A 23030-nucleotide genomic window follows, 5' to 3' on the forward strand; every position below is an offset into this window, starting at 1 on the left:
GAGCATCTTGTACTTTTATAAAACGAAAGTTTATATTGCCGAAGTCAGTTTAATCTATTTTGTCTCGATGCATGATTTGGAAGCGGAGACGGCTCAGGCATCGCTGATTTATTTATAAGAACGGCAATAAATGATGAAGCCTGATTGGAAACAGCGTGATTTCTCTGCTGTTTCTCTTCGTTGCTGTTTGAATTTTATGAGACCATGAATACACGAAAAAAACCTCATTATTACCGGCAGTAATGCCCTCATCACTGCAAGGCTTGAGGTAAGGCTTGTCAAAAAAAACAATATCTCAAGCATCATCACAGTGGACATCCGAGGTAGTTCAGAAGACGTAGTCGACTTAGAACTTCGGCCACAGTAATTTTTAGAATTCTCTACATAATAACAATTTGCATTTTCTGTTCCGCCTCCGTTCCTTTCCGTATATTTCCTTTAGTATTCACCGTCAGCATCACAATAGAACACAGGGCCATTTGGCCCTTATAAAACACCTCACCTTTAAATCTTTCACTGAAATGTTTACAATTCGAGGCCCCTGGACGGGTAGGCAGGTAAACAATTTCAGATTCAACAGAAAACATGCAAAAGGGAAGTTCGTTCTCGATGATTTTCCTTTTTTAACAAATGATTTTTGTCAGGGAATATGGCACAGAATGCTGACTCCGTTTGTAATGATTTGATCTAAGGGAAATATCGTTATACTAATATCGTAGTTGGGGTCGGGGAAACCATTTGGCTCGTTTCAGGCAAAATGCCGACTGTCTCTAACGACTTTGGCAACGAATTAGGTCCTTGGTAGTTAGTTGACTGATGTGGGTGACAGGTGCGAATGGAACAGCAAAACAATTTCATTCCTAAAAATCCGCAATGAAAAGGAATTCCAGAACATTATGGAGCTACTCCCTTTAAGGGGAAAACGCGTAGAGCAGGAAAAGTATATCTTACAAATGAAGGAAAATATGAATACATAATTTTTTTTTAACTATTACGTGATCCATAACGTGTCTCATCTTGCATTTGTAAAATAATTAAAAAATGAAAGCTAACCTACGAATATTCATATCGAAAATGAATCTCTCAGCTTCGGAACTAGGATGATCAGTGTTTACATAATGGGATAGAGCTGGGATATTTAGATGACCATGTAAGTTTTTTATTTAGCATCGTCATCATTACAGGTATTGACAATATTGTTAATAATAAAAAAAGGGGGAGGGGATAAAACAAGACTTTTTTTTTCTTACGAGGACAGTGTAATAATATACCAAGATTTGCAATCAAGAAAAGAGTCCTATTTATCCTCACATTCAAAGAACGTGATTGTCCCTGACAGCATTCAGTAACAACAACAACAACAACAACAACAAAAAGATATATTGCTCTTTCAGCACAAAAAAATCAGACTCGAAATGAAACCAAATTATAAGGTATTCGTGACTCAAAATAGAAAGGAAGCGAATTGATGTGACAATGAAAAGAAAAAATGACGTCTCTAATCCTCTCTCCGTTGCATTCCAGGGATGCCCACACCCGTACCAGGAGCAAGATCACTCTGGATCGAAATGCTGTTGGTCTTCCTTGTGGGTCACGCGCCCTGCTCAGCCAGCCCCTTACCTGTGCGAGTTTCCCCAAACGCGCCCTTCCAGGAGAGGTTGGAGGCAGCCCATAATCTCCTTCAAGAGTCGCCTCTCATCGATGGGTGAGTATGATCTCAACGGCAAACAGTTCTGTTCGTTATATGGCAAGTGGCATCCAAATCAAGTGCAATAATGTGATTATTGATGGCTAAGTATTATCCCACCATGCTGTGTAATTTTCTGCTTAAATTTACGCTCTATTACATTGACCTAAGAGCGAGTGCTGCTTGCCTTGTATTACTTGTCGTAAGGTCCGCAAGAGTTAAGGGTATTTTCTTGATACCATGCTATCCGGGCGAACAATCCTGTGCCCTTAATTAATCCCATGCCCATAATAAATAAATGATGGTAAAAGACTGACAGCTAAATCCGAATGGAACGGTTAACGCTGTTCTGAACAAGAAGAGGGGTAACAGAAGAAATGAGTACATTCCAAAGCCTTTCATCTGAGGAGAAGGGCAGCCACAGAATAAATGTGGGAAGTGGTGGTTTGGCGAGTGTTACGAGGTCACCTACGACGACCATAATTGCGAAGCCAGTTGACAGAAAACAGGCAACTGTCAGTCCAAGAGAGAGGAGACAGAGGACTCATCAAGCTGGAAGAAGTAACATGAGGAAACCTGAGTTGTAACACCAGTTTACAGAAACCAGTCAATCAGTCATTTTACCTGAGAGGAGGAGGAGGAGGAGGAGGAGGAGGAGGAGGGCGCATTTTTGACTCAAAAGAAGTACAGTGACCAAAAGATATAGAACTTTTAGAAGTGACAAAACATTTGCAGAAGAGAACCGCCTCTCAGGAATGGATGAATCTGAGGCAAACTGGTACAAACTGCGTTTGGAAGCACGGGGCTTAACTATAAGTTACAGATCACATTGAGACATGCTCTTTTAGTTTCAGTTGGAAGCAGATGGCTTTGTATGTGACAGTCTGTGACAGTTATTCTGTCTACGAGATCATATTCCGACTAGGGAAATGGTTTTCGATATCGCTGGTGCTTCAAATATTACTTCTTCTACTTCAGCTTACAGAAACAACAACGGCAACAGCAACTAAAGTATAATAATAATAATAATAATAATAATAATAATAATAATAATAATATAATAATAATAACATTATTATCTAACATACAGATGAAATTATAACGAATAATTATAAAAAAAATTTTTGGTCCAAGAATACCATCAAGATTCTTGCACAACTGAAAAAAACTTGGGCACGAAATTAATTTATAAAATTAATACATATGCATACATACATATGAGTACACGAATATAGAATTCTGAACGAAAAAAACACAGGTAAACAAACAGACCCATACCAAAAACAAAAGAAAAGAAAAATAAATGCACATAAACAAACAAAATAAATCACCGAGCAAACAAATAAATTCTAATCAACGCGGAGGCAACGACGAGGACCCTCTCTTCATATTCCATAATCTCTTGCGTAAATTGGTCTTTCCCCTTATTTACAGAAAGCGCACTCCCCTCGCTTTCCTCTCGGTTGGCCCTCGAGTTTCCGGTCAGTGAAGAAATCCCCCAAATCATTACCGCGGATTTCAACGTCCTCTACGCGATTAGCATCGACATCGTCGCCAATGGCGCCGCTCGTTTGTTTTGTCATATGTTGCCCAGATATTCCCGACGATGCTGTCGTCATCAGGAATATTATGAGGCGAAAAATTATCGCTTGTTTTGTCGTTTTCCGACTATGTTGTCGTCGGCAGGAACTGTTAGGAGGCGAAAATAATGACGATAGATATTGTTGCGTTGTATCATCATCCAAAAATGACAGAATTGGCGGATTAAATTCTGGCTCTAAGTTTAAAGTCCTTCACAGCACAGTAGATCTTACACTCTTCTTTGTTGTTGTTGTTCTTGTTGTCGGGGTAGGAAAGCCTAAAAATGTCTGAAAAAGGTGTTTCGCATTGAGTTAAAGGTACAGGAATTTTAGGATAGGATATTTATGATTTATTTATTAGAATGTAAATGTAAAAAATACATAATGTGTATACTAAGCAGTACAGAATAACTATTTCTAATATAACATATCTTACTATGCTATAATGGGCGTTATATCTCTCCATCCATCTGTCATTCAATCACGGCCAAACGGCTGGTCCAATGGGCATGAAACTTGGGAGGGTTATAGTTGGGGCCCCGAAGATGGTTTATAATGGGGTTTCATCCTACCTAACCCCCCTCCGAAGGGGGTGGGGGTGAAAAGGGATTCCCTGAAATGGAGCTGGTTCTGCCCGTGAAACGGGGCTGTTTATGTCCGTAGACTTACTATACGAATTTATCATACATAATTTCTGTATACATATGACTTATCATTTGGAAAAGAATACTATAAGGTAAACATCAATGACATACTAGTTAAAAAAATACTACCGAGTAAATTATATGAAGCAGCAGATGAATATGCGTTCAGTAAGGATTGGTAAATTGCTGGTATTTAAAATTCTCGTTGGTGAAATAACGGGCTTATTGTCTGTAGAGTATAGAACGCTTTATTTGATGTACTGAATTTGGAGGTTATATTTCTGTTCTATTATTTTTTTGTTTCCACTTATAACTGAGAATATATGAATGTGTTAAATATTATGACCTTTTTATTTGATCCTTGTTGTTAGTATGAGCAGTAATTATTACGAGTATCAATTATGAAGACCCTTCACGCTAAGTTGGCAATATGATGTTAACAGCTTATGCATCAGGAGGTCGGACCAGGTATTATTTCGATAAAAGGTATTATCGTCATTTATTGTTCTTAGTATTAATATACAAACTGGACGGACATTCATGTGTAACAAGCCAAATTGCCCAATAATCATCCAAGATAATCTCACGGCACTAAAACAAGAAGAAAATCGAAATGGATGAAATAAATGCTTAACAACAAAGATAATTCGCAACTAAACAAATGCGTTTATACATAAATATCAAAGCAAGAGGGAAAAACTCAGGCTATGCTGCCAGGCGCTCTAAAATAGTATTGCAGACTAAATAAACATCGTCCTGCTGTACAATACACGGTGACACTACAGAATTTACAGGTCACATTCGAGAGATTCATTTTCGTTTTAATATTATGTCAAAATGTCCCTTTAACGTCATGAATTCCTTACATATATTGGATACTACTAATACTGTAGACATTGAATATGAACAGGAAATATATAAAGCAACTTTATCATTTTTCAGCGTGGTTTTCGCTTGTTAAAGTTAACAAATAGGATATAAGCCTGTTTCATCTCACTTATCAATATACGTGTTGAATTCAAATACATTTGATTAAAGCTGCAATAGGTTCACTCTGGTTAGGAAAAGTTGTTTTTTTTTGTTTTTTTTTCGATCGGACTCAATGCTTATACGTAGCATAAAGTAGCAAAAGTACTTTATGCGTGTAAGGACATCGAAAAGTTAGGAGGTCTTTGTGACTAAAATAGTCAACTTTAACATAATTAAAGTACAAACATTTCATGGGGTATTATTGTATTTAAGAATAACGTTAAGTAATACGGCATGATTTGTTTTTTTTGGCGAATCTTTGTAAACTTTTGAACTACCTTCGACTGATGAAACTAAGGATAAAGACAGGTAGACCTTCTTCTACCGCTACATTTTGCTATTTTTAATTACCTAAATGCCTGATTTTTTTTATCAGAGTATCTTTTTTCATCAAAATTTCCATGCACGGACTTTTTTATTTTTTTCAAGACCTTCCCTCTAGGGCAGGGGTTCTTTTGGGGTATGAGAACCTCATGTTGGGGGTAGGAGACTAGACATCTCTGAATATTTGTATAAATTTGATATTTGTGTCAATGTATACATGGGTACGTTTTGTAAATAAACAACTATATAAAACTATAAATGCTTTTGGATTTCTCGCATGTTCCATTCCTAGCTATTCATACCTAAAGCGTGTATTAAACTAAGTATATTAAGTTATACTGTCAACAAGTAGAACTTAAGTGGACTTATGCAAAGGGGGTATGGAACTATATTGGGCATTTCACTGGGAGTCTGGGGTCATCCAAAGGTAAAGCACCCCTGCTATAAGGGCAGGTGAAACATTGTGGTGATGGTGGGAATCTTCTTAGGTTATACAGGGTGTCCATAAAGTCCCAGTACCATTACAAGCAGTAAGTACTTGAAATAGTACTGGCACTTTATGGACCCCCTGTATAATTGCACTGATGATTGGCGGAATTATTCTATTCCTAATTATATGGCTGCATTGATAGCTGGGGGACTGATCCCTTATGCATATAATTCCGACCACGACTAGAGGAACGATTCCCGAAGTTACTACACTGCTATGATGATTAAAGGAATACCTGTAATGGCGAATAGGGTATTAGTTCCCAAGTCACATTATTGCAGTGATAATTCAAGTGACGATAACTATACTATGTTTTTTTTTCATCTGTCCATCCGCCTGTGGTATTTTTGTATGGTAACACTGCGTCCGGGGCTTTAGATGGTTACATTCAGCTTACATTCAACGATTATAATAATATCCTATTTCGAATATTAACGGTGTAATTCGCATACAGTAAATTATTAAAACACTTTTCAGTTGCAAATGTACACCCAGATATCCTTTTATTTACCTAAAACTTACACATTGCGTAACTATCTAAAGCCCGGACGCAGTGTTACCATACAAAAACACCACAGGGGGATGGACAGATGGAAAAAAACAGAGTATAGGTTACATCAATATTTTGATAATAAATATAATTCATAAGTAACCTCATTGCACAAATGATTTAAAGATTGATTCTTAAGCTAATACATCATAGGGATAGTTGAAGGGAGGGAGGCTACGAATTATTGAAGAGATTCCTAAGTCACAGTAAAGCTGTAATACCATATTAGTGGAAGAAATCAGAAATTCTTCCTAAATAACATCGCTGCATTCACATAACTAAGGAATGGTTCTTAAGTCTCATCACGGAGGTATATTGTTGGTATCTCTAATATTCTATTGAAAACATAGTTCAAACTATAGAAAATTAATACGAAGTCATTAATATTTCACCAGAATAAAATGAAATACAAAAGTCATGAGAAAGGAAATATAACAGAGTTCTTGCAAGTCTGCATCAGTCTTGAGAGAGTTATGGCACCTTTATAATACTGAGCAAATACAATAACCTTTAATATCTGTCTTTTCAAAAAGGCTTGGCAGGCAAGGAATATGATTATTTATTCATTGACTTACCTTTTATTATTAGTATTCTTAATTGCTTACGTTTTTATAGGTATTCATGTTATTTCCGCTACGACTTGTTCCTTCCTCGTGTAATTAACATTTCCTCTCGAAGGTGAAATTGTAATTCTTTCCGCATATTTTAAGGGAGGAAATCTTTTCATTCTCCCTTTTATTTTGCAGTTCCCCTCTTCCCCTTCCTGCAACGAATATTCCATCCTATTTTCTTAATCCGTTCTTTGTGTGTCGCTTTTATGTTTATTGTTGCTAGGGGTATTGCTGGAGGATAAGTAGAGACATACAATTTCCGTCTAATTCTTGGGCTTTGTTTTCCGTATTTTCCATAAAATCTCTTTCCATTCTTACTTTGTTTACTCCCTTCCCCTAAATGCCCCTGACAGAAAAAAACGAACCCTCAGCATATAGAATGTATTTCCAACGCAGAGCGACTCCACGTACGCACTCGTAATTCACTTCATTTCCACAATACAGCTCCCTCCCGGTATGTTCCTTATCGCGAGGGAATGTAATTTAGCTGTTCATTAAGTAATAGTTATGATCATCTTCCTTCCCTCTCTGAAATATCATCAACTCTGTAATGACTTAATTGATTCTTGATTATATGTAAATGCAACGTCACTGGAAGAGTTAATGGTTCCCTCTGCGCTGAATATAAAACAGGTAATGATGCCAAATTTATTGTCGGGGAAGATATACCTTTCATGGATAACGAAATAAATGAAAAATGGTTGCAACAGACGAGAATGTAATTTGAAATTATATGCGGGGGGGGGGGGGGGGGGGGGAGTCTCTCGCTCATGAAGTGATACGACCTCATTAGAAATAGACAGTTTCTCAACTCTGTCCCTGGACGTGAAGACGGCATTCTGCCCTTAATGACGTCATGATTCCTTTGTTATGTTACGGAAGCGAGATCCTTTATTCTTCTCTGCATTATGAAAGACACTTTGTCGAAAAAACGATAATACTGTTGTATTAACATTGCAAAAATTAACAAAATTTTTAACAAGTGCCTGTAAACTCCAGGAACAGTAATAACTAAGGCAGATGGTGTTTAACTTTGCGTGCATTTCATAATATATATAAAAACACCATCTCCAGTTGCAGCATCAACATTGTCATATACATTTCAGCGTTCTTGCTAAAAGACTTTATTTTACGATGGTACAATTATAAACATAATATAATTATAATATATATATTATAGTATATATATATAATATAATAATATATATATATATTATATATATATATATATATATATACATATATATATTAATATACATATAATAATATTATATTATATATATTATATAATAATAGATAATATATATATATATATATATATAAATAATAAATAACATACATACACATCTATTATATATAGAATAGTAATAATATGTATATATCATATAATATATATAATATATACAATTATATATAAATTATACATATATATATATATATATATTATATATATATATATATATATATATATATATATATATATAATATAAATATACATAAATACATATATATATTTATATATATCTAATATATATATATATATATATATATATAATATATATATATATTAGATAATATATATATAATATATATATTAATTATATATTATTATTATGAGCTCAAAATTTTCTCCCAATGAACTATTTATTTACGCTTATCTAAAATTCTTTACATCAATAACAGTATTGTAAGCAGGGTCTCTTATATAAATTTAAGTTAAATGTAGAATCCAAAGGCTAACGATTTCGCAGTTGATTTCACGTCGTTCACAATGAAATGAAAGTTGAAAACTTATATTTATGATAATACTCTCTCTCTTTTTCTCTCTCTCGATTTCTAACTGAGTCTCCCTCATATATTTGTTCAGGAATTTAAAGGCTTTTAAGACTTATAACCTTTACATATTCTCCTAACGCCATCATCCCAAACACTGATTAATCGAAAATTATTTCTTCATTCGTAAATGTTTTGCTTTAAATCAAAGAAATCAATATCACCCACTTTTATTTCTTAATTTTTCGTTTGTTAACAAATCTCCATTACTCTTGCATACCTACCAGTATTGTTTTTCTTACTTTCTTCTGACCTGGCATTTAATTGCCATGACCCAGCCTCTTACCCACCAATCCCGAGCCCTACCCAAAGAAAAATGAGAAAAAACGCATGTTTAAAATTCCAATGATACATCCGATTCCCATATCGATCATTCTGCATGAGTAGCGATAAATTATTTTCAGCATCCATCATTCAATTGATGTTTGCCTTTGATAGAGGCTAATTGAATTGAATCATCCAACATTTGATGACTGGATGGCCAAAGCTCTCTCTCTCTCTCTCTCTCTCTCTCTCTCTCTCTCTCTCTTTTAGAGGATGCTGCCTGGCTAATGCCCTATATTAATATTCATGATATACCAACATGCCTGACATACATTATCTGTAATTGCGCATTTCTGCTGCGTTAACATATACAAGACAAGTCCTTAGGGTAAATATTTTATCTACATAAATACATACCTGAAGCAACGAATCTCTCATTTAATGTTCTTCCCCAAACTATCTCTATTTACCTTTTTAAATGTTGCCTCTACTTTACATTATTTTGAAAACAATTCTATTCAATATTCGAAGCAGAAGCCACTATATTTGAATTGATATAATTCGAAATTAGATATTCTTCGATCAGTTTCATATAGTCTACTATAGAGCGTTGTCCGCCTCACCTTTAACAAATTTAGCAACATTCCTTTTACGTATCCAGACGCATGCACATAAACACACGTATATATATATATATATATATTATCTATTATATATATATTATATATATATATATATATATATATATATATATATATAGATATATATATATAGATATATATATATATATATATATCACATATACAGTGTTCTACGCGTATTCGCGGTGGATAGTACCAGGTCCCCCGCAAATATTTGAAACCTTTAAAAAAATGCTTAAAACTGCCTAATTTTTGTTAGGTAAAACTCAAGGAAAACCTACTAAAAATATTTATTCCTGACTTTTTCAATAGTTGTATCACAAAAAGCGCATTTTATGATGAAAAGGATAGAAAAAACCAGGAATTTGCGGATGTTTCTTATAGAAAAATACAGCGAATAGGCAAATTTTCCGTGAATAATGGGGTTATATGTTCCAGAGAGAAATCCGCGAATACATGGGCCCGCGAATCCAGAGTATGTGAATAAGGGTTCACTGTTTATTTATATATATATATATATATATATATATATATATATATATATATATATATATATATATATATATATATATATATATTATATACAGGCATGAAGAATGGACAGTCACCTTGCTTACTTAGTCAAGTCTACACTATACTCTGTATTTTTTCATCTGTCCATCAGTCTGCGGAGTTTGCGCATGGTAACACTGCGTCCCGGGCTTTAAATAATATCCTATTTCGAATATTAACGGTGTAATTCGCATACAGTAAATTATCAAAACACTTTTTACTTGCAAATGTACACCGAGATATCCTTTTATTTACCTAAAACTTACACATAACGTAACTATTTAAAGCCCGGGATGCAGTGTTACCATCCGCGTCCACCACAGGCGCATGGACAGATGGAAAAAAAAAACAGACTATAGACGAAATGGTGAAGATAATTACTTTGTCGCCGGTTTCGACGTCTGTAAAGTCATCGCAAAAAATCTTGTGGTACAATCGATCAAATAAGTTTTGAAGAATAAATGTTAAGAAGAGGGGCAGACCTATTTTAGGCTTAAAAGTAGGAAAGTTATGTTATATTTAATTGTATTACGAAGTTTCTTGCAAAAGACCAGTAAGTGTTGCAGCATTATTTAAAAAAAAATATGAGAGAGAGAGAGAGAGAGAGAGAGAGAGAGAGAGAGAGAGAGAGAGAGAGAGAGAGAGAGAGAAATAAATTTGATTAATGAGCTAAACAAAATCCTGGATTCTAAGGGATTCATTTTTTCCTTACAGACCCCTCTGCAAATAAATATATTGCGGTTAGAGAGAGAGAGAGAGAGAGAGAGAGAGAGAGAGAGAGAGAGAGAGAGAGAGAGAGAGAGGGTAAAAGGGTAAGGAAATTACTTTGAATAATGAATGAACAAAAACCCTGGGTTTTAAGGGATTAGCTTTTTCCTTTACCGACCCCTCTGCAAAATATATTACTGCTCTAGAGAGAGAGAGAGAGAGAGAGAGAGAGAGAGAGAGAGAGAGAGAGAGAGAGAGAGAGAGAGAGAGAGGAACTAATTACGATTAAATGTTTGTGTCTAACACGCTCGAAAATACAGAAATCAACTAGTCACTCCCTGAGTCCATCAATCAATCACGTGATTGTTTCTTACCATTTTCACATCACTTTCTTCCTAAGATCTTACAAAAACAGGTCACTCGCTTCCGACCCTCTGAAAAATGAGGTCAAGCTCCCAACCCAATCCCTTTTCTCTCTTAAACCACCTCCCATAATCTCTTGAGATTCGGGGGTCTTCTATTCACACAGTTCATTCTCTTTCGCTTTATGATTTTATCTCTTTCTTTTTTTATATTTTACTCTTAGTGATTTATATATATATATATATATATATATATATATATATATATATATATATATATATATTATATATGGATATCTCTTTTGAAATCCGTTACGAGTAAACTGTTACCGTTCAATTTCTGTATTGTTTCCCTCTTGTTTACGTGGTTCCCAAAATGGTTTCTAATATTTTTTTCTCATTTTCTTTGCATCTGATGTGTCCTTCCTTCTCATTAGTGGTTAAAATCTCATATGTTTTTTTTTATTTCTTATTCACAATATTATTATGTGGCTCTTCCTGTGATGTTTTCTCTTATTTTCTCATTTTTCTATCCAGATTGATTTTGTTTATCTTTCACCTGAACTGTTTCTTATCTTTACTATTACATTCTTCTTCCTAAGATCTTTTTGACATCTATTTTTACTCTCAATTTTGTTTCCTTACGCCATTCTCACCTTTTCTCCTTTCGTTCCATCTATCACTCAGTCTGCTATCGTGCCTTTCGCCGCTCTATCCAATCTCCGCAGTCTCATTAAATCAAGACACGAACGTCTCAAGAGATGATTGGTCCTGACGTATCGGAGGATTGGCGCGCACGCAAGCCTATTAGATAGACGGCGCGTGTCGCGCGCGCTGCCTGCATAGTAAATTCCCAGGTGAATTCTTAATTCAAAAATTTCTCGTTGTCTCAAACGATTCTAGAAGGTCAGAGAGAAGAGATAATCGGATAGAGCTCGTAATCACACCACGTTCATCCATCCAGATGTTGCGATAATTACGATCGTTCGGCGATAATTTCACCGAATCATCTCAGGTTGTTATCGGCCAGAGCGTCGTCGTGAATCTCGCTCGAATCCAGTTTTCCCTCAGCCTGGAGGGAGGGAAATTGGATCGAAATATTTTACTCAGTCGCTTTTTTTTTTTTTTTATCATCCAAGATTGGATATTTTTCGGGTATGGAAGGGAAAGCATTTTTGACTCCTTTTTTTGGGGCTACACTTTTGCTTTAGTTGTTGATAAAATGCTTGTAATACGACACAAACTTTTGAGATATATATGCAACGAAACACCTACACATCCGAGTATATGCACTATTTGACGCGCACCAGCACACAAACATTTACACAAACATAAACAGACACAGCGCGAAAACAAACACACACACACACACTATATATATATATATATATATATATATATATATATATATATATATTATATATATATCATATATATATATATATATATATATATATATATATATATATATATATATATATATATATATATATATATATGTGTGTGTGTATGTATGTATGTGTGTGTAATCGTATGAGTAAGTACTTCGATGCATATATCTTTCTAGAGCTTATTTCATATTACAAACATTTGATCAACATTTAAAGAGAAGCGCAGTCCCTTTCATACCCAAAAATCATCCAATCCTGGATATATATATATATATATATATATATATATATATATATATATATATATATATATATATATATATATATATAAATATATATATGTATGTATATGTACACGCACACACACACACACACATATATATATATATATATATATATATATATAAATATATATATATATATATATACATATAATTAAAGAGAGTTACAGACATCGTAGCAGACGCTGAAAAACAACCGAGCGAGAGAATATACAATGAAAAAAATAAGACTGCATTCCAGTATTGCACACACCGGTAAGGTTCCAAAATGGGCAGCATTTCAAAGCTAAGTTAAGTGAGAATCGCATTCCCGTTCCAGTCACGATCGTCTTGCAGGATGTTTATGGCCATTCCGCTCCTGCAGTAAAACACCAATGTAGAGAACGAGGTTCTTCTCAGGCGCTATTGCTTACAGTGTGCCTCGTGAATGCAACTGAGAGGGTTCTTCATCCGCTTGCTGTTGGTTATTCATACTTAGCTATCCAATTCATTCAATTAGTGGTTAAGGTAATAATAATAATAATAATAATAATAATAATAATAATAATAAGAATAAGAAGAAGAAGAAGAAGAATAAGAAGAAGAGAAAGATGATAATGGTAGTGAGGTTGAGGTCGCTAACTGGTCAATGACGTCACCGGTGGTCGTAGATATGTACTGATAGGACTGATATTAAATGACTATATTAATATTAGATGAAAGGCGATACAAATAGATTCAAGTGAATGACGGGAGATGGGAAAGATCAGAGAATGATTGAGGGGAGAGTGGAACGGAGGTGATTATGGACTATAAGGGAAGAAGATAACAATTGAAAATGAAGGAATAAGAATTGGAAAAAGATGGGCAGTCCACCTTGTTATGATCTATTCTATATTCATTGGAGTAAACTAGAATGTGCGTGATTGTCGGTACAGCTGAATGGTATAAGCCTCCTGTTCAATATTTAGGTTCTAGAGGTTAAAAGAGTTAAGGAGAACTTAGTTTAACCACACCACTGAGCTGCTTAAATTTTTAGTGACGTGGCTAGGAACCAACTGGTTACTTAGCAACGTGACCTACAACCTATTGTGGGACCCGAACCACATTATATCGAGAAATGAATTTCTAATCTCCAGAAATAAATTCCTCTGGTTCCGCATTGACAGCCGCGGGGAGCTAAACTCGGGCTACCAAATTGATAGGCGTTAATTCTATATAAGCTATAATCCTTATTGATATATAGAGACGCGGATTTTACTGAGGATGAATGTAAACATTTATTGGATAATTAGAAGAAAGGGGTGAATTTCTAACGAAGGCCGGAGAGTTGAATTAGACTATACACCTGAAACAGGTCAAAGAACAATACTTGTTTTTGATTTATCTAAGAGAATCCACGTTTTTTTTTATACATTCCCATTACCAAGAAAACAGAAATGAGAAAGAACATGAAATTAATCACAAGTTCATTAAAGGAATCGATGACTAAAATAGCCGTCGGAAACTAATCACGGAAAAAAAGACACCCACAAATTTGGAACCAAAAGCAGTAAGGCTAAAACGAGAGTACAAGGAATCAACATTAACTGAATCCGATTTTCAGCAGTTTATGCCACCAGTGGTAAAACCAGATGTTGAACTAAAAAAAAAGTTATGTATTAAAACCTATTATGGACTGTTTGTGAGTATATATGAATGGGGGGTATCACGGCAAAACAAAGTCGACTTTCGCTTTCCCATTCATGTTTACAGAAACGTCACCAGATAACTTATGACAGCAGACGGCAGTTGCTAACTAAATAACAGATGCGTAATTGTAAGTCTAATTAATCGACAGGTTCATGACCTTGTGTGTCTTAACATCAAAAACATCAGGTAATAAACGTAACGAAGTGACGCATCCAGTTCCCCCCGCCCCCAACCCCGGTGAGACCGGATGCTTTCATTAAGCTTCAAGACCCTTCCGAAGTCCCAATTACAAAATTTACACCGAACGTTATGTTCTACAAACCAGAACATTGAACGGAAGAGGAGTAGCGCCCACCCGGTATGCGGCATGATGACCGCCAGTAATCTCACTGGAAGTGGCCATTTTGAACAGTAATTGGGAAAGCACACTGCCGGTGATCGCATTACGACTGCAGAAAGACAGCATTACTGTCCTAATTAGGAGCAGACGAAGGAGAGAGAGAGAGAGAGAGAGAGAGAGAGAGAGAGAGAGAGAGAGAGAGAGAACTTACTAGGTTGCCGTTTGGACATTGGTATTCGAGGGGGGATTATTGCAAACGTGATTATTTCGGAGGGTGGCCATGACACAAACTATGGTGGTTGTCGAAGATGGCTATGTATGCCTATGGTACTTGAAGTAGGTATTCGAGGTTAGCGATCTATACCTAAGTGAACAATTATCGCGTAATTGTCCTGAGTTACGTGAATAGGTTGGTGAGATAGACCTTTGTGAGGTAAATGTACCTATCTATACTCGGTTTTTTCCATCTGTCCACCTGCCTGTGGTGTTTGCGTATGATAATACTGCGTCCCGGGCTTTAGATAGTTACATTTAGCTTACATTCAACAATTATAATATCCTATTTCGAATATTTACGGTGTAATTTGCATACAGTAAATTATTAAAACACTTTTCAGTTGCAAGTGTACACCCAGATATCCTTTTATTTACCTAAAACTTACACATAGCGTAACTATCGAAAGCCCGGGACGCAATGTTACCATACGCAAACACAACTGGCGGGTGGACAGATGGAAAAAAACGGAGTATAGGTTTCGTGAACATGGACGAGATAACTTCGGGGACGTATTCCTACATAAATTCCAGTGCTCAGCGAAGTCTTTATTTTCTACATTGCGGTTTCCGGGACGCCAAAGAGGAGCTCTTCCTTTGAAGTGTTACTTTTTTTCTGCTAAACGAGGTGCATTACTTTCTGCCTTTTTACTTTATTGCTCTCCCTTTGGTCTCCTCCCATCCAACTGTCCAAGCTCTCTTCTAACTTTACATTGCCCTAATTTCATCTCTCATTTGAAAAAAAAAACTTTGAGTTGTCATATGAGTACAAAGCCAACTCAGTTCCTCGTTGGACGAGTGGGTTACGTGCTCGCCTACCGATTCAGCAGCCGCAAGTTCGATTGTGGAATCAGAGGAATTTATCTCTGGTGATTACAAATTCATTTCTCAATATAATGTGGTTCGGATCCCACAATAAGCTGTAGGTCCCGTTGCTAAATGACCAATTGGTTCTTAGCCACGTCAAAATATCTAATCCTTCGGGCCAGCCCTAGGAGAGCTTTTAATCAGCTGAGTGGTCTGGTAAAACTAAGATATAATTTTTTTGTGGAAGGAACCTTCGTCGTTCTGTTATAATAAGTAATTTGGATGATTTTGAATGGGTCATTAACCTCAGGGAATTTTGGAAGGTATCTGTTGTATTAATTGTCTGGAACAGGGAACTTCATTCGGTTTATTTTAGATTTCAAGGTTTTCAGAGGATAGCGAACCCAATAGGGAAATCGAGGAGCTATGATGTCAGGACTCCATACTTTCCTTGAAGCAGAGAACCGTAAAAGGGCCAAGATTAAAAAAGAAAATAAAATAAAAATGCAATTAAAAAGGCCGGAGACCTCCAACCTCCATCAAGGCTGAGCGATGCTGCCAACATAAAAGGTTGCGTATCCAGATTTTAATCTGCCTCAATATCTAACAAATCAAGCAAACGAACCGACGAACAGACAGACACACAGATAAACAAACAAACTAATCCGTGTTTTCACAGTCCGGCAGACGCTGTGCGGGAGTCACAAGTTCAAGGGTCAACAAGTTCGATCAATCTTTCACACCATTTCCGGGACGTGGAATTATGTGCATTCTTCGCTTTCTAAATTGTTCAAGTTTACCATTTTCAAATTTCTGTAGTTCCAAAGGTTTGTAGTTACTCAAGGTATGTAGTGGCTAAAGGGAAGAAGTCCCATAGCGAAATACTTCTAAAAAAGAAAGAAACCTGCCCTGAAAACCTACCTATTAAAAAATTAGTCGCCACAAAAACTTGACTTTAAATAAAAATTCCTTGAGAAACTTGCTTCCTGAAGTGTACAAAAAAAAAAAAGAAAAAAAAATGTCTGCCTCTTATATAACACGTTTATCATTTGTGTAACAGGTACAGAACTTATTTTTGATGGATCGTGCCAGTCTTGGCCAAAAAAAAAAAGAAAGAAAGAAAAAGAAAAAAAAACTGCCTCCAGTTTGGGTAGCATCTGCCGAAGTGGAATAGCGTAGCCGAGTGACATTGTTGCACACGAAGTTGGCGAACATTCCCTCGAGTTGCAGAGTTAAGTGCACATGCATTATAGGAACTTGTTGCAACTTTCGAACGGTTGCAAGTGACGTACCCTTGGCTTGCTTTTGCCTTTCCTCTTCGTCTCCTTACTCTCGTCATCATTTGTTATTTTAGTCTCCCTCCTTCCCGTTTGTTGTTTCTCTGCTCTGTGCTTTCGTTATCCAAATGTCGCGTGTTATTTATTGTTCTCTTAGTTACTGAGTTGATTTTAATCGACCGCACGTAGTGTCCTAGAATGTATATTCTCTCTCTCTCTCTCTCTCTCTCTCTCTCTCTCTCTCACCCATAGTCAGTTGTTCAAGAAGGAAAGATTCTTGGTTCATTTTTTCGTTCTAGATCATAGAATAACTTAGACCACACATGTATGCTTGTCTACACACACGCGCGCACACACACACACACACACATATATAATATATAATGTATATTCATACATACCTATGTATATATATATGTATACACACACACACTACTATACAAATATATCATATATATATATATAATATATAGATATAGATATGTAGATATATATAAATATATATCTAGATCTAGATATATAGATATAATAATATCTATATATCTTATATATAGATATATAGAGATATAATAAATATATAATATATCTTATATATATTATTTATATATATCTGATAATATTCTATCTATAATATATATATATAGAGATATAAGATATAATATAATATATAATCTTAATATATATAATATATTATATATCCTATATATATATAGATAGATAGAATAATATAATATAGATATATATATATATATATATATATATATATATATATATATATATATAGATATATATATATTTATATATACATATTGGAGTAGGGAGACGCGTTCTGTCTTTCATCCATTTATTAGCGCCGACGTTTCGTATCAGCTTGATACATTTTCCAGGCTGAAACGATTACACATCAATTGCGATTATATTATTATTATTATTATTATTATTATTATTATATTATTATTATTATTATTATTATTATTATTATATATTTTTCTATTATTATCATTATTGATTATTATATTTATGATATTATTATTAATTTTCTTATTTATTACATATTATATTCGTATTTTTTAACTAATTTGTTTTTCTGTATTCGCTCCTAGCCCTTTCACTGTTATTCTGTGTTTCTGTTTTTACTCTGTTTTTATTCTTAATTTATTAAAAGGTTTTTAATTTTGGTGTTGGTAAACATTGTGTGTATCTTTTTACTTATATGCAATTGATGTGTAATCGTTTCAGCCTGGAAAATGTATCAAGCTGATACGAAACGTCGGCGCTAATAAATGGATGAAAGACAGAACGCGTCTCCCTACTCCAATATGTCTATCCCTGAGTGATTGCTCCTGTCTCCATATTATATATATATATATATATATATATATATATATATATATATATAATATATATATATATATATATATATATTTATATATATATATATATATATATATATATATATATATATATATATATATACATACATACATACATATATATGATATACCATAATTAAGCACAAAAAAGCATACACGAAGTAATTCCCACCTAACTGAAATACAGCCCTAGTTAAAATAACATTCTCTCTCTATTTCTGTGTGTGTGTGTGTGTTGTTTGTTTGTGTGTGGTCTGTCTGCCTCTGTTTTACGGTAATCGGTGTTTACTGACAAAAGTTCACATAGTCAATACCTTGAGTCCGTTTACATAAACGCCGGCGGTGAGAGGTCAACAGCTGATGCAATGTAAGCAAGCCATAGAGAGATATTGTTTGATAAGACGGAAAAACAAGAGATATGAAAAGGAAAACTTCCAAAGCGAAAGTACAACTTGAATAGAGCCGAAGAATTGAGAGAAAAGGGGAGATGTCTTAGAAACATGAAGATAAATGTGAAGGAAATGGCCATGAGCTGATGTTAATAACGATTATGTAAGGTTAGTGATATTGAGAGTATAGTGAAATTGTCACTATTCCTGGAATAGCGGAAAATAGAGGCAAAAGAAAGTCGCCGACTTTGCGATGTATATCTAACATGGTATACATTTGGACGGGGTCATGATCTCTCTCTCTCTCTCTCTCTCTCTCTTAGTGACTTATTACGGTCGATCAATCAACGAGTGCATAGATAATTGCATAGCGCCTCTACAGATACTCTCTGGATTTTCATAGACGGCCCTATATATACTGGTCCCTTTCTCTTCATTTTAGGATAAGGCACGATTTCTTCGGCTGTGATCAGAAAGAGCTGCGAGATGCACCACGATGAGAGAGAGAGAGAGAGAGAGAGAGAGAGAGAGAGAGAGAGAGAGAGAGAGAGAGAAGGGGGTGGGGGGGCTTTGCTATTTCATGAATTTTTGTTAAGTGTAAGACACTGGCGGATTGCTGAAAAAAAAAAACGGACGTTAAAACTGAGACATTAACGAAATTTCTTCAATTAGCGTTCACTGTGTATGATATATGATGCGTATGGTTATATACGATGTTAATTAGCCTACTAGATTCACATCAACCGTGTATCTGATGTTTAGGCCAGTCCCTTACGACGCTCCTGATTGGTTGTTGATTAGCCAGTCACAGGGCTGGACACTCTGAGTTCACATAGGCAGGATGTATGTTCCACCTCTCCTGAGGGATACGTTTTTCAAAAGTGTCTCTAAAGAGAGGTGGAACATACATCCCACCTATGTGAACTCTCGGGAAAGACTGAGAGTTTCCAGCCCTGTGATTGGCTTATCAACAGCCAATCAGGAGCGTCACAAGGGACTGGCCTAGACATTAGATGCAAGGTTGATGTGAATCTACTACAGTACCATTCTTAAAGTCAGATATTCAAATAACGAAGTAGAAAGAATACATAATCCTAAACCAACTGCACTTTTGATTTTTTAGGCTTCGATGGAACTTACTTCCGCTTCCATCAGTCTTCTAAGTTTACCGCAATTTTTAGTGGTAATCCATCCCAAAATAAGAGGCTACGGTGAAACAAGAACTGTGGATATAAATATGAGTCTCCCTTTCAATGTAGTATACCTGTGACCGATTTTTTGAGATTTCAGCCAAATGGACCGACCGACCTAATGCCATTTTCGAGTCCAAGGGAAAAACAAACAAATAAATAAATAAATAAATAAAATAAAATATAATAAAATAAAAATACAGAAAACGAAGAGAAAAGGAAACTAATAAGGGTTGGGCTTACATGCCAGCCCTAAGAGAGCTGTTAATCAGCTCAGTGGTCTGGTTAAACTAAGGTATCCTCAACTTTTACATGATGTTTGGTTTAAAGATCTCGTACTCCTGAACTACGCCATTTACTTAGTGTCGCAGACATCAAAGGGCCACAAAAGCAATTAATCTTGTAGACGATCGAGGTGTGTGTGTGTGTGTTTGTCACCTGGTTATGGCAGGCTGACCTGTGAAGGTTCCGTAGAAGTTCAAAGCAAACTGACCATTATGCACCTTCTTAAATGTCTTCTTTTATAAGTTTTCCTTCCCCATCATCTGTTCCAGCAATTCTGACATGTGGGAATGTTTCCACTCTTGTCTCAGCATCTGCGTTTGTTCTGTTGATCGATATCTCAAGAATGGATGAACGTTCGTGATGGATCTGGATGAAAGCATTAATCGGGAATTCCTAACCACATGATAATGGACTTTTGGTTGGTAGCAATGGAGTGTTCAGAATTTGCCACCATGAAAACTAAATTGGTTTTTATCATTAATATTTCCCACCCTGCCAACGTGGTGGAATCAAGAGGAATTTCCTTCTGGTGATTAGAAATGAATTTCTCGATATAATATAGTTCGGATCCCACAATAACCTGTAAGTCCAGTTGTTAGTTAACCAATTGATTCCTGGGCGCGTAAAACTAGCTAATGCTTCGGGCCAGCCCTAGGAGAGCTGTTAATCAGCTCAGTGGTCCAGTTAAACTATGATATACTTAACTTCTATTATCAATTTAAAATTTCACTTGCTTTACGAGATAAAATGAAGTACGTTTGAGGAAATGACATCCATTTATAGATCCCTCCATTGCGTAGTTAATGGAGGTATGTTCACTGCTGATAGCAATTATTATTGTTGTTGTTTTTGCTACTGGTAATATTTATCTTGCAAATTTACCTTATTTTATTTTGTTCAAGCCCTTATAACTTACCATAGTCACAATAAAAAAGTTTGAATGTTTTTTTTTTCCTTATTTATTGTGGCCTGGCAACCTACCGTTTACTAGTAGGTTGTGAGGGGAGGAACATCAGGCTGTGGCTATTGGAAAATAATGTAAACAAGATACCGTACACCTTAATCTGGATACGGAGAGATATTCTAACATATGAAACTGGGGTTAAAGTCATAATATAACATAAGGTAATCAACTAAGTCGTTGATGTGTTAGTCAAATTGTAAGTAAAAAGATTTATCCATCTGCTGAGAAGAACACGGCAAGTCTTTCCACCATAAGTATCTTTAGCAAAAATAATCTAACTGCTCTGATAACACCTAAATGAATTTTATTTTCCTCTCTTTATCCAGACACAACGACCTCCCGTGGAACCTTCGCATGTTCCTCCACAACAAGCTGCATTCCTTCAACCTCTCCGCTGACCTCACCGAGGAGAAGCCTTGGCGGAAGTCTCCCTTTTCCCACACCGATCTGCCCAGGCTGAGGAGAGGGCACGTGGCAGCTCAGGTAAGACGATCGAGATAAGGGCTGCATTTATGTGTGCGTGTGTGTTCGGTTGTTTGTTAGTGCGCATGAGTCGTAAATTTACATTACCACTTCCGCTCGTTGCATAGCAACGCAAATCGTGTCCAATTGTTCAACAATTTACTATGTGACTGCAAGCGTCTGCCATTGTGTACGTACTTGATGCACTTTCCTGCTTAAACTGACTCTTTCCACTTTGTTCGTTTCTCTGTAGTTGTTCTCTTGTATGTTTACACTGACCATATCGTTGCTCTAAACATAAATCGTTCGTAAGTTCAACTAATTATTCTACTATCGCAGTATGCGTGTGGCTACGTATACGTATGCGATGCAACTCCAGTCTGCATTTACTGTGCCCTTGCATTTGTTATTTAGCAAATAAGGAGTTTGGGGGTGAGTGAGGGGAAGACAATTTCCGTTAATTATTGTGCTAATCACTATCACATATCTACTACAGAGTATATTGTCATATTGTCATCTTAGCCCTATATAATATCTTACACTCCTCTACACATATTCTACGAAAACTTACAAACTGATCAAGCTGAAAAAATCTCCTTTTCTTTAAAGTAACTAATATTGTTTAAAATACGATGTCTTAAACCAATCGAAATATAGCCGCGGTTATTCAGCAGCTCAAGGAAAATTGTCTTTCAAACCCTAGTTGAGTCACTGCCGTTTGAAACATCTGTACCTTGATCCCCCCACCCGCCACACACAAAAAAAATCTTCAGGACAATTAGTCTTTGATGTAAAGTTTTGGCTAAAAACAGGCAATATATAAGTCCCAGTAATCGAGTCCTAACTGTTCGCTTTATCACTCAGTATAATTAGGATTATTTTCTTTGAAAACATAAAATTGCTGGCATTGGATACACATTTAGAGATGAATTTCCTGACGTGCAATTAATTACAATAGCAGTCTTGCTTTATACGCAGCCTTCATGGAATAAAAATGCGTCAAGACACTTAATTGGTCGCATAGATGTACAGAAGGGTTGCCATGTGTTAAA

The 23030-nt window shown here is 35.6% G+C and overlaps 1 protein-coding gene across 1 annotated transcript in view; it reads left to right on the forward strand.

Moving 5' to 3' along the window:
- Window positions 1-23030, forward strand: part of LOC135195814 (dipeptidase 1-like) — a 154945-nt gene that overhangs the window by 42233 nt on the left and 89682 nt on the right. The window contains exons 2-3 of the mRNA XM_064222299.1: window positions 1525-1705; window positions 21843-21999. Coding sequence (XP_064078369.1) covers window positions 1527-1705; window positions 21843-21999 — 336 coding nt within the window. The 5' untranslated portion in view covers window positions 1525-1526. The remainder of the gene's footprint in view (window positions 1-1524; window positions 1706-21842; window positions 22000-23030) is intronic.

The sequence above is a fragment of the Macrobrachium nipponense genome, chromosome 16 (genome assembly GCF_015104395.2).
Source record: "Macrobrachium nipponense isolate FS-2020 chromosome 16, ASM1510439v2, whole genome shotgun sequence".
NCBI lineage: Eukaryota > Metazoa > Arthropoda > Malacostraca > Decapoda > Palaemonidae > Macrobrachium > Macrobrachium nipponense.